Consider the following 13,677-nt stretch of genomic DNA (forward strand, 5'->3'; position numbering starts at 1 on the left):
TTTATTAAGGGAAAAAATCTATCCAACCCATTCCAACCCTGTGTAAAAAAGTGTTAGCCCCCTAAATATATTAACCACTCTTGGTGGCACCAACTGCAATCAAGCTTTACTGATAACTGATAACGAGTCTTTCACATCTCTGTGGAGGAATTTTATTTCACTCTTCTTTACAGAATTGTTTTAAATTTAGACACATTGGAGGATTTTTCAGCATAAACGTTCTGTTTAAGATCATCCACAGCATCTCAATCAGACTTTAACTGAAGCTGAACTTGTTTGTGTGCTTTGGGTCATTGTCCTGCTGCAGAACCCAAGTACTCTTGAGCTCGAGATCACAAACCGATGGCCGAACATTCTCCTTCAGGATTTTCTGGTAAACAGCAGAATTCCTGCTTCCATCTTTTAGCAAGTTTACCCAGCAGCCCCAGACCATCATAACACTCCCACCACCATGTTTTACTACGTTCAGTATGATGTTCTTTTTTTTTTAAAGACGCCATATATGAAGGGACACACACCTTCCTAAAATTTCCACTTTTGTCACGTCAGCTCACAAGTCCTGGGGATCATCGTGGATCATCAAGATGTTTGTTGGTTTTTGCCTTGAAATTCTCCCATGGAGACCATTTCCCCCCAGTCTCTTTCTTATTATTGAAACATTAACACTGATCTTAACTGAGGCTTTAGTGAGGTCCTGCAGTTCTTTAAATGTAGTTCTGGGTTCTTTTGGGATCTCCTGGATGAGTTCTTCATGCCCTTTTGGAGTAATTTTGGTCGGTCGGCCGGTCACTCCTGGGAAGGTTCACCAGTGTTCCATGTTTTATCCATTAGTGAATAATAGTGAATCACTGTGGTTATCTGGAGTTTCAAAGCTTTAGAAATGACTTTATAACCTTTTCCAGACTGATAGATGATCAGTGACTTAGTTTTCTTATCTGTTGTTGAGTTTCTTCAGATGGGGGTTTAATAATAATGTGCTGCTTTTTGAGATCTGTTATCTGCTTCATGTTGTCAGACAGATTCTATTTAAGTGATTTCTTGAGTTGTGAAATTGAACTCTGCTTTTTACCTTAAAAATGCAATCATAATTTAAAATGTGTTTTTTTGTATTTAAGGTTATATTTGTGTAATATTAATGTTAAGTATGATTTAAAAAAGTAAAAAGAAAAGAGATATTATTTGACAGTATATGTTTCTGTGTGTGTGTGTGTGTGTGTGTGTGTGTGTGTGTGTGTGTGTGTGTGTGTGACCTCAGTGTGGCTCCTTGGTGTATTCTGATAAGATGAGTAACCCTGTGTCCAGTAAAGCTGTGATTGATTGGTTTAGAGCTCATGTTCATCTCAATCTAATTTAGCAGGATGTCGATGTGTCCATTTCTCTCTCTCTCTCTCTCTCTCTCTTTCTCCACACACACACACATACACACACTCTTTCTTTCAGTCTCTCTTTTACACATTTATTAATTTGTGAACAGTCTACTTTCAATTTCTATAAAACAGTGAATACAGATCTGTGTGAAAAGACGTACGCTAAGATATCTACACTGATTTGTCAAGTGATATTAAATCTCTCTCTCTCTTTTCTCTCTGTTTCTCTCTCTTTCTCTCTCTCTCATTCGCTTTCTCTCTCTCTCTCTCTCTCTCTCTGCAGGGTTGTTAAGGAAGAGATATCAGATGATAACGCCAAATTACCCTGTTTCAACGGCCGTGTCGTGTCATGGGTAAGTGAGCGTTCCTCACATGACTCACACACACCTCACACACACACACCCGTCACACACACCTCACACACACACACACACACACCCGTCACACACACCTCTCACACCTCCACAGCCTCTTTAGAGAGTAACGGTTGGATCAGCTTTGATAAAACCAAACTGAACATCAAATACACACCGGATTATGAGGCGCATTATGAGACACTAGGAACAGGAACAGTAAGGAACAGGGGTGTCACCATGTTTGTCTTCTAAATCAGCAAAGCTAAGCTGATATAAGTAAACAAAATTCCTAAAGAAAACATTTTTAAGTCTTTTAAAGTGAAATGAGCCATGGATGTTAATCTACAGAGATTTCTCTCCTGAAAACTGTTTATTTGGGTGAGTTAAGTGCTTCCGTTTATTTACAGTAAGCTACAGTAAGATTTTCAGATATCCACTAAGGCTGGGTGCAGCACCATTAGCATTAGCATTAGCGGCTAAACACTAAAAGAAGTACACTGAGGAACCCTGAGTGTTCCAGTAAGCCAGGGAAATATTAGGTAGCGGTTCGTCCCATGTAGCTTGTTTTAACACAGTAAACACGCAGACTACAGTTTGATATACTCGCCTATGAACAGATAAAGAGCTAGCGCTTAGCAGGGTTAGCAGGTAATGCTAATACTGCTCCAGCAGTGCAAGCCAGGGTTAGCAGCAGGCTACAGGCTTATAATACTCACCTCTGAACAGATAAAGAGCAAGCGCTTAGCGCGGTTAGCGCCTAAAGCTAATACTGCTCCAGTTTTGAGTCTCTGTACTGGAGAACTAAACTCAAACTCCTGTATAACTCTGTACTTCAGTAGAGTGGCTTTACTGCACCTTAATACCTGACTTTTAAAATTCATAAATAAGGAGCACCGGATTATAAGACTCACTGATGATTTTTGGGAAAATTAAAATATTGTGCGCCTTATAGTCCAATAAATATGGTATTGTGCAGTGGGTTGTAGTGTTACAACAGCACCAGCATCTCAGTTTATCATTTTAAAACAAACAGTAGATACATTACAGATTCATACTGGATTAAAATCATTCCACAGGTATTACTGTCAGCTTGTAATCAGGAATGCTGCAGCTGCAGGTTTTTTACAGGATTAATACATTAATTCAGTTCCTATGGGGCTTAAAATTCAAATATTATGTATAAATTCTGTAATATTTATATTAATAGGGCTGTTGCTATTCCATTATTCCAACACTAAGCTAAAACGCTAAGCTAATTAGTGTGTTGTGGCATCAGTACAGCGTCAGCACTGTAACAGTACTCTACTGTACTGTACTGTAAAACACACAGGCTTTTCATTAGGTGACCCCTGACCCGAGGACAGATGTGAAGTTGAAGTGTAATTGAGTGGAGTGGGTGTGTGTGTGTGTGTGTGTGTTTGTTTAAAGCTCATGCTGTGATTAAATTGACGGCGAGTGTTTATCAATTATGAAACAGCTGCTTATATTTGTCTCACAGGACATGTCAGTGTGTGTGTGTGTGTGTGTGTGTGTGTGTGTATGTAAATGTTTTGCATGACTGTTACCTTCTGTTTCTTTGACGAAATTCAGAACAGATGTTTTGGGACTCGAAATGTATTTGAGTGTGTATTAATTAGGGGTGGGAATCACAGGGCATCTCACGATACGATATTATAACAATACTATTTAATCATCATACAATTTAATCATGATATATTACCACGATTCGATGTTATCCCAATACGATATCACAATACAATATTATCATGAAATTATATCACGATATGATATTATCACAATATGATATAATCATGATACGATATTATAACAATACAATATTATCACAATACGATATTATCATGATACAATCTTATTACCATGAAACGATATTATCACGATAAAATCTTATAACAATATGATATTATCACAATACGATATTATCACAATACGATATTATCACAATACGATATTATCATGATACAGCCTTATAACAATATGATATTATCACAATACGATATTATCACAATACGATATTATCACAATACGATATTATCACGATACAATCTTATAACAATATGATATTATCACAATACGATATTATCACAATACAACCTTATAACAATACGATATTATCACAATACGATATTATCACGATACAATCTTATAACAATATGATATTATCACAATACGATATTATCACAATACAACCTTATAACAATATGATATTATCACAATACGATATTATCACAATACGATATTATCACTATACAATCTTATAACAATATGATATTATCACAATACGATATTATCACAATACGATATTATCACTATACAATCTTATAACAATAAGATATTATCACAATACGATATTATCACAATACGATATTATCACAATACGATATTATCACTATACAATCTTATAACAATATGATATTATCACAATACGATATTATCACAATACGATATTATCACAATACGATATTATCACTATACAATCTTATAACAATATGATATTATCACAATACGATATTATCTCGATACAATCTTATAACAATGATATTAACACTATATGACAATCTTATAACAATATGATATCACAGTTTGATATTATCACAATGCCATATTATCACTTTACAATATTATCGTAATACGATATCACAATACTATATTTTCATGATATGGTATTATCATGATACAATATTATCTCAACATGATATTATCATGACGCGATGTTATCACGATACAATATTATTGTTCAGCACCTCCAGTAACTTCTTCCTTCAAGATGCTGAGAAAACTATTCCAGGTGACTCTCCCTCATGAAGACCCTGAGATTAATATCTCACTAAGAGTCTGCAGATCTGTCCTCAAAGATAAACGTGCTACTAAAAGTATAAAACGTATAAAAACGTTTTCTGGATTGTTTAACACGTTTTACTGTTTACAGAAAAATTCTGCATATTGTTGTTTCTCTTTCCCCTCATCACTCCTAGGGTGATGTGGATCAGCACAATGCTGCGTCTGTGAGCTGATGTATCAGAACCGAGTCGCTGCGTTTTCTTCCGAGCGTTAGCGCTGTGATGCTACTCGGCAATGCTGCATCAACAGCAGTTCAAAAAGAGGCGGAGTCTGACTTCACATGTATCGGAGGAGGCATGTGCTAGTCTTCACTGTGTATACAGCTGCATGGGTGGGACAATAGATCTAGCTAAAATGGGAAAAATAGGAGAAAATATTACTACAATTTTAACAATATCTGTATTTTGTCCTTATTATTATGCAGCTCTACTCTTTATACCTGATTTGATATTCAGTGTTTTTGGCATCTGAGAGTGTGTGTCTGACGTTACCTGATAAGATGTGCGTTTGTGCGACACTGTGTGAGTAGATGTGCTTTCTGTATGACTGTGTGTGTGTGTGTGTGTGTGTGCACATTAATGCCAGTCTTGGATAATTCATTGCTCATATCTCTGGCTGTGCAGTGTGCTGTAATGTAGAGAGCAAGCTTTGAAGATGAGCCCATCCCTGTCGCTCACACACACACACACACACGCACACACACACTCCCTCTCTCTCGCACTCTATATGCAGTCAGTGACTCATCCGTGCCTATAGTGTATGTATAGCTGGAGCTGCAGTGTGTTCTGAAGCAGACAGGCTGTGTATTTATTTCTGTACAGATTGTCTCTCGCTGCACACTCCCACTGCATTGCACACACTCGTTTGGGAGTCACTACTCTCAACATTATTATTATAAAATAAAAAGATTTTGACAATTAAATTTGTTCTGTATTCAGATTCATAAATTAAATTTAATAAGGTGTTCAGCTGTTATCACACTTTCTGTCGTGTTTCTATCTTGTCGGTAGGAAACACAGGTGCTCCACTGACTGATTAAAACCCTGACAACAGTCAACTGTCGCCTTGTGTGCCCACAGTGTAGGCACACCTGCTCGTTACATACACAAATAAATGTGCTACAGAGAGCAAACCCGACTTTTACATCATCAATAAACAGAATAAAGAATAACATAACATTGCTGTTGCTTTAAATGAGCTGCTGGTGTATCTTCATAGCATGAATGTGCAGGTCAGTATCTGTCTCTGCTGAGACGCACAAAAGCACATTTATTTCACATTACGCCCAAAACACACCCATGATTAATTAATAGAATTAGTACATGCACGTCTTTTGCACGTTTCAAGTCGTGCAGAGCGTATTTTTTGCTCACGATACCAAATCCTGCCGCGCAATGCGCAATTGACCAGTGCGCTATAGATCACTAAAATAAGGCCCTTGGTATCCGTTTACTACCTCATCAAATACCTTTTGGCTGGGTAAATGGTACAAATCTGTACTTATTGCTGTTAGGAATGACTTTGTTCTTCAGAGGGAACAAATCTGACCCTGTAAAGACCAATATTGTACCTTTTGAGGGTACAATTATTTTAAAGAATGTACCTTTGAGTACAAAAAAGTACTCATATCATACCTCTGTTTTTTAGAGTGTATGTTATATTTCTTGCCATATTGCCGTGCTCAATACAGCGCTCCTGATTTTCCAGTATAGGGAGTAATAATGCTAATGATTAGGGACCCATTAGTCTCTTCCTTCCCAGTATCTCCAGCCAGTTAAACACACAGAGACACAGATGCAGCTCCAGATTCCATTAGTTTATGATTTCTACTCAGGGATCGTCCACCCACCGCTCTCCCATTCTCTCTGCTCCAAACACACACATGCCTTTCTCTTCTTTTTCTGGCCAGGAGACACACAGGAAGAATGCATTCATTCACACACACACATATGAGGCCTACGTTGCCAGATCCCCCTCTCTTTAATCCCCGTTCTGTGGAGAAACAGAAGGTGCACTCTTTATCGCCGCTTTCCTCCCCGCTGCCCTCAGATGCTCTGTTCCAGGAGGCGAGCGGCGGAGGCCGGAGCCTGGGGTTCGGCAAATATGCGTGTCCTCCGCTTCACATTCATACCAGCCCCGTTCCCATGCAGCCCTGGGCCTGTGGAAGCCTTCAGAGGAGGTGGGTCTTGGCACCGGTGCTGCTGGACTGGGATTTCTGCTGCTGGAACTCATGCTGGGGGGATAAGCAGCGCCTTCTAGTGGCCACTGCACTGCTGGAACTGAGTGAACCAGGCTGAGGCCGGAGAATACAGCTGATTAAACTGGATTTGATTAGATTTTATGAGGTTCTGAAGCTTATTTAGACTTAAGCCTTCTTTGTGGATGGTGAGAAAATCACTGCAGTGAGCCGGGCCGAGATTTACCACCACTGTCCTTGTGCCGGGTCGTATGGCGTCACATCATTGTCAAAAGTTGAGGGTGCAAAAATACCAGTTAAAAAAATAACCAGCGCGTTTTAACATTTTGCTAGTGTGTAAAAGAACTTTGCGTGAGCACAAATGTGAAACTAGCGAGCAAAAAAAGGGAATTGTGTGTGCGCTGAAGAAAATGTTGCTCTCACGCTTAATTTTTCTCCTCTCGTGTGCTTTTCTTTCTCGTGCGCTGTGTGAATTACCTGCAGCAGCAGTTTGTGCTCGACTGAGTGTTTTGCGCTTGAGTTTTAAAAGGGGTGGTTTTGACAGTTTGGGGGCGGAGTCAGCGAACGCTATTGGCTGATATCTCCAGGGTTCGTGACGGACCGCCTACCTCCACGAGCCGGAGGAGGGCAGGGAAAGAAGGACGGCAGGAGAGTTAGCTAGCTGGCTATGCTAACATCCAAACAACCTGTTTTTGAGCCCTCGAATTTGTACATTGATGTGACGCCATAGGGTCGGGCTCAAGAAAATAATCTGTGACGTAGGCATATGTTTTTTAATGCTATTTTTATTTTATATGAAGCTGTGGTGTGATGATCACAATACTAGGGCTGCAACAATTAGTCGATATAGTCGACAATGCCGATTATTTAAATTTGTCAACTACAAATTTTACTGTTGACTAATCGTTAACTTGTAACAGTACTGCATATCACAAAGTAACTTGGCCTGTGTGTCTAACAGTGCACAAACACAACAGATTACATATTTAATCACTAAATATCAGTACTCTCCACGTTTAAACATGTGGACATTAAAATGCCTTTTATATCTCATGTTCAGCTGTTTTTCTGTTGTTTTTAGAGATGGAGGACATGGCAGAAATAATAGTTGACTAATCGAAAAAATGATCATCAGATCATCAGTCGACTACCAAAATAATCATTAGTTGCAGCCCCACACAGCAAAGTAACAATCCAAAACTGTGTTTTAAAAAAAATGTTGCACAAGTGTGCAGTGCACATTTGACTTTTTTTTTTTTTTGAGCTTTTAAGGCTATAAGCTCAATATAAAATATATGTATTGTTTGGAATGTATTTTCTGCTCCTAAACCATGTTAAATTATTTTACTTTAGAGGAAAGTCAATCAGACATAATTTCTGTAGCCTAATTTACTTAATTAATGTTCAGGCCCGTGGATCATTGTTCGCATTGTTCATGTTTTAATCTTTCAGAGATCTGTTCTTAATAAACTTTCTTTCTTAAAGAATAGGTCTATGCTTCTTCAGTGTTGCAATGTTAATTAACATCATTCTGAACAGATTTAGCTCATTCAAACAGCCAGAACATGTTTTTAAGAAGCTCAGTTTTAATGTGGGGTTTAAATCGGGCTCGAGCTCAAAATGACAGTATGTATGGGGTGGGTCAGGCTGGGCAGAACATGCACGGGCTCGGGCCGGGTCGACCTGGATATTTTGGGCCCAATTTAAGCTCTACACTGCAGCCCCTGTGTCTACTCTTACTTACTGGACCATTTGCTGGACCATAATAGGCCAAACTTAATCATTCAATTCATCTTTCTCCACTGCTATCTTCACATCCATATATTGATACATTAATTTTCCTATCCATCTGTCCAGATAACATCATCTGTTTCATCATCTGCACTGCACACTTTTAACTTAATTACTATATTAAATGGGACACATTATGTAAAACATGTAAAACTTTTTGCATGCTTTTTTATTTTTACTTGGGTCTCACATGCCCATATGAACAATCCATGTGCTTTCTCTCCATATTCTGATGTCACAATAAGGAAACCTGTATATAACCTCTCTGGCTCCACCTGTCACCCGTCATCCCCTACCAAAGCCCTACCATCTTAATCAGATTTAAAAAAAACATCATTTTGGTTGAGAACCTCAGACAGTACATAGCAGGATTAGACAGCAGACATCTTCTGAGGGAGGAATCTGTACCTACTGTCCGTGGAAAGTCAGGGGACAGCAGACAGCAAAGAGCTCACAAACTAAGGCTCAATCCCATTTCACCCCTTGGCCCTACCACTTACCCCTACCCCTTCTTTTCGAGTGTAACCTTTCTGATACGTCATTAGCAGAACTTTAGGTTCAGTAACCTAGCTGCTGCTGAAATTAGCTTTGAAGAAGAATTTGGCCATAAAACATTAAAACTAAACATTAAACTATAATTTAGTGCTAATCGTCACATTTAATAAGGAAATTCTTGCATTCGTGGGTTTCTTACCAGTGATACTCATACCCTTTTATTTAAAGTGTGCATCTGAAAAATCTCTGTATGACCCGGCAGGATTAGCCAGCAGACCTCGTCTGAGGGAGGGATCTGTACCTACTGTCCGTGGCAAGTCAGACAGCAAACAGCTTACAGACAAAGTTAACTATAAAAGAAATTCATAAATGTATTATATTCTTACTTGAAATAAAGATTAATCATCATCACAATGTTATTTTATAAACTTTATTTTTTGGGGGTTTTGCCGTGGTGTCGCTTCAGTATTGGTTTTGAGATATTTAGGAAGGTATCATATAGAAAGTCATTCATTCAATCATTTTGGCATTGTGTCACTATTGTTACTCTATTTTCTAGATGTGCGCTGATTTAAACAGTTTAAATAAATACTTTACCTACAGATGAAAGGTATAACGTATTGTTTTATTATCAGGAATCGTTATACTACACTTGATATGTGTATTCAAGTCAAAATGTTGTTATAGTGATAACCCTATGGTACACAGAGTCTTTTGTGAACTCAGAACAAAAAGGGCTAATGATCTGCAGCAGCAGTGTCCAGCTAACTGACTCCTCATTTATTTACATCCTGCTGATTCTCCTGCAGAGATTTATAGCAGCTCTAATCAGATCCACCTGATTCCCCCATTCAGATCCTCCCTGAGCTTCAGCTTCTCCTCAATCAGGTGTGTTACATTAGGAGAGCTCTCTGAGTGCATCACTGCAGCATTCTGGAATAAACTGCTTTAGTTAAAACTAAATGTCTGTGAACATCAGAATCAGATGCAGTTAAATTCAGCAGGACGGAGCTGAATTGGTTCAGTGGCTGTAAAGATTATCTCCACTGACATCTTCTGTATTTTATGTATTGTGGAAATATAAGTAACAGTTTCTGTTATTCAGAAGCTGTTAGCTCCAAATCCAACACAATCATACTGATATAAAGTAAATAAGCAAGTTTGGACACACCTTCTTATTTAGTGTTTTTAGTCATTTTAATAGATTTCCTACATTATAAATGAATAATAAAGTGATTCAGACTATGAAGGAACACATAAGGAATCATGTAGTAACTTAAAAGTGTTAAACAAACCAAAATAATCGTATCTGGGGAGCTGTTGACTTGTGGTTACTGAGGCTGATAACTCTGATGAACTTATCCTGTGCAACAGAGAGAACTCTTGCTCTTCCTTTCCTGGGGCATTCCTGATGAGGGCCAGTTTCATCATAACGACTGCACTTGAGAATAGTTTTAAAGTTCTTGATTTTTTTTTTGTTAGAATGTCTGACTTTAATTTCTTGATAAAAAAAGTAAGTAAATAATGGTCTGTTTTATCGCATACTACTAGCGCATGGCAAAAAAACTATTATTAAAGTTACTTTATTTTAGTGATTCAGTTCAAAATTTTAAACTTATTATATGCTTATTATATATTATATAGATGTATTAGACACAGAGTGATCTATTTTAAGCCAATCAAAGCCCAAAAATCAGTATCTCAGAAAATTTGAATATTATATAAGACCAATTGGTACTTTTGGCAGTGTGGGCAGTGTGCCAAGTCCTGCTGGAAAATGAAATCTTCATAAAAGTTGTCAGTAGCAGAGGGAAGCTGTATGAAGTGCTGTAAGATTTTGCGGGAAAACATAACTGCACTGACTTTGGACATGATATAACATAGTTTCAGGGCAGTTTCAGGCAGTTTTATGCAAATAAGCTGTTGCTGGCCACGCCCCATGTTTACATTGAGCGTTTATAACACTTTAGTTTTAGCTTGTGCTAAATAGCAAAATAGAAATGAGTTAGTTCAAACTTTACTGCCTCATCTCCCTCATCTGCTGACTCGCCACAGACAGTAGGTACAGATTCCTCTCTCAGACAAAGTCTGCTGGCTAATCCAGCTGTGTACAGTCTGAGGTTCTCAACCAGTGGATGAGGTGAGCTGTGTGTGAATGGAAAGGTGCGAGGGCGGCTGATTGGCTGCTGGTGTTCCTCGGCTTTGTGTGAGGGAGAACAGTGGTCTCTCACACGTCCCGCTGATTGGATTAGCTAAGTGAAGTCACAGGGCGAGTGAAAAACACTCCCGAAATATCCGCCGTAACGAGAAGATTGAATCAGAGAGGCGGGCAGGGTGCAGGGCATTGTGGGCCGGCGTGTGGAGGCTGTGTGGGCGGATGTGTGTATAAACGAGTCTCTGTCTGTCTGAGGAAAAGCCCTCAATGCTCTCTTTCTGCTGCAGAACGCAGAATAATCATCCTCACTGCTCATTTATTACATCTGATCTGTTTATCGCTGCCCCAAGAACACTGTGAGGGCCCGGCCCTGTGTGTGTGTGTGTGTGTGTGTGTTTGAGACAACCTTAAAACTATTTGAATTCCTGATGACCCAACCAGGTTATTTTACCCTGTGATCTGATTATTTGAGTCTCTTAACGCAGAATATCAATCAATAGCCATCTTTTTTTATACTAGCTGTGTCAATCGATTAATCACAACAATATTCAGGGATTAGCTGTGATTAATCGCACTTGTGCGATTAGTGGATATTTAAATGTAAATAAAATAATAAATGTAAGAAATGTAAAATGTAGTTATATTTATATTAGTTGTGTTAATTAAAATAGTATAAACTAGTATATTCCTGTATTTTTGAGGGGAGATAAAGCTAATGTGGGGCGCTTGGACTGGATTGAGGAAACATTTTTTACTTTATTATAAACATCTCAGCTTGGTTGTAAGGATTTCTGAATTAGATCTTAAATATCTGAGTATAAAAAAGCGTTTTCACACCTGTAGTTGTAGTTTCTAGTTTCTATGATCCGGATTAGTTGATGAGTTTGTTTATTTGAAGCGTGTCTCCCTCTGTTTGGTTTATTTTCACACAGGCATAAATCTAAACGCACCAAAATGCGTACCAATAAAGCACACGAGCACATCATCTCCTCTGATTGGTCAGAGCTGTCTGGTGCGGGATCAAGAAAGTAGATATAGTCAGAAGATTCTGTGTTTTAGCGTGTAGATCTGTATCTATAGCAGTGTGAAGCTGCTTTAACACAGAACACTGAAAACTTGCTGCTGTGCTTTTAAACACAGTGTTTTTAATGGAAAGTTAAACGCAGCTGTGAGCATTGAACTCTGCACATACCGTGTTCTTAGTGTGTAAACAGCATGGAGCAGCAGAGACAGAGTTTGTTCATAGCAGTATATTATCTGGTTAAGATATCAGATTAAACTGCGTCTTATCAGCAGTTTAGCTCAATGAAAAAATAAGTATATTTGTAAGCTGGATCAGATCGAGAACAGAATACATTCTCACCACAGGCAAAACCCCTTAATGCTTACAGTGAAAGTTGGGGTAAAATCTGGTGGCGTAGTTAATTGCGTTAAAAAAATAATAATGCGTAACTGCCTCCAAATTAATCGGATATCTCACGATAACGATGATCTCATAATATCAGAATGTGATTCTACAATTAGGGCTGTACGATATATTGTTTAAGCATCGTCGTCGCAGGATGTGCAAAGTCACTTTAGGCAATTAAATCAAACACGTCATTTTGCATTGTTTTGATTTTTGACACAAGAAGTAGATACACAGTGCTGTCTCTGTGAGTCTGTGTGAGTGACAGGCTGCTGCTGCCTGAGAAGTGTGAGGGGGGGGGCAGGAGTAAACACAAGGTAACTAACTGCATGGCCTCCATCCACATGGTTGGGCACGTGCTTGTAAAAGCTGCGTACCTCAGTCCAGCACAGTTTTGCACAGATATTTCCAGTTACAGCTGAATTCACGCTTTTAATTCCAGAAAAATAAACGCTCTTATTTACCTTTTAAAAATCCATTTAAATGCCTGATTAAAGGGTAGATTACTGTTGTTTAGGTGTTTTCCTTGGGTTTTGAGTTGAGTTTGGTGCTGACTCAGCTCTTGATTGGTCCGGACGCAAGACAGCGCGTGGGTGGGGGCGGGGCTGGTGAAGTCATGGGCCCTGCATTGTTTAATATTGCAATATATATCATCGAAAAAAGTGCATTTGCAATGTAAAATGTTTCCAATATCGTGCAGCCCTATCTACAATACTCAATCTCTCTCTCTCTCTCTCTCTCTCTCTCTCTCTCTCTCTCTTTGTGTAGCTGGTGTCGGCGGATGGCTCCCATGGTTCGGATGGAGGTTCAGCATGTGGTGCTGAAAGTCAGGCGGAGCTCCCCCCTCCTTTAGAACGAACGGGGGGCATCGGGGACTCCAGACCACCCTCATTCCAGTGAGTAACCACACTGTGTGTGTGTGTGTGTGTGTGTGCAAAATTTCAAGCATGACATCCCGTATAAACAGTACAAACAAACAGTGGTATTGTATTATATAATAATATACTGTACACTGCCCATATCAAAACTAATTAATGACTGGTACTATT

The 13,677-nt window shown here is 38.8% G+C and overlaps 1 protein-coding gene across 1 annotated transcript in view; it reads left to right on the top strand.

The window, feature by feature from the left end:
* The window catches only part of LOC103039544 (segment polarity protein dishevelled homolog DVL-3), a 62,868-nt gene that overhangs the window by 24,817 nt on the left and 24,374 nt on the right, over window positions 1-13,677 (top strand). The window contains exons 2-3 of the mRNA XM_022665970.2: window positions 1,651-1,720; window positions 13,397-13,524. Of these exons, the coding sequence (XP_022521691.2) occupies window positions 1,651-1,720; window positions 13,397-13,524 (198 nt within the window). The remainder of the gene's footprint in view (window positions 1-1,650; window positions 1,721-13,396; window positions 13,525-13,677) is intronic.

The sequence above is a fragment of the Astyanax mexicanus genome, chromosome 9 (assembly GCF_023375975.1).
Source record: "Astyanax mexicanus isolate ESR-SI-001 chromosome 9, AstMex3_surface, whole genome shotgun sequence".
Taxonomy (NCBI): Eukaryota; Metazoa; Chordata; class Actinopteri; order Characiformes; family Acestrorhamphidae; genus Astyanax; species Astyanax mexicanus.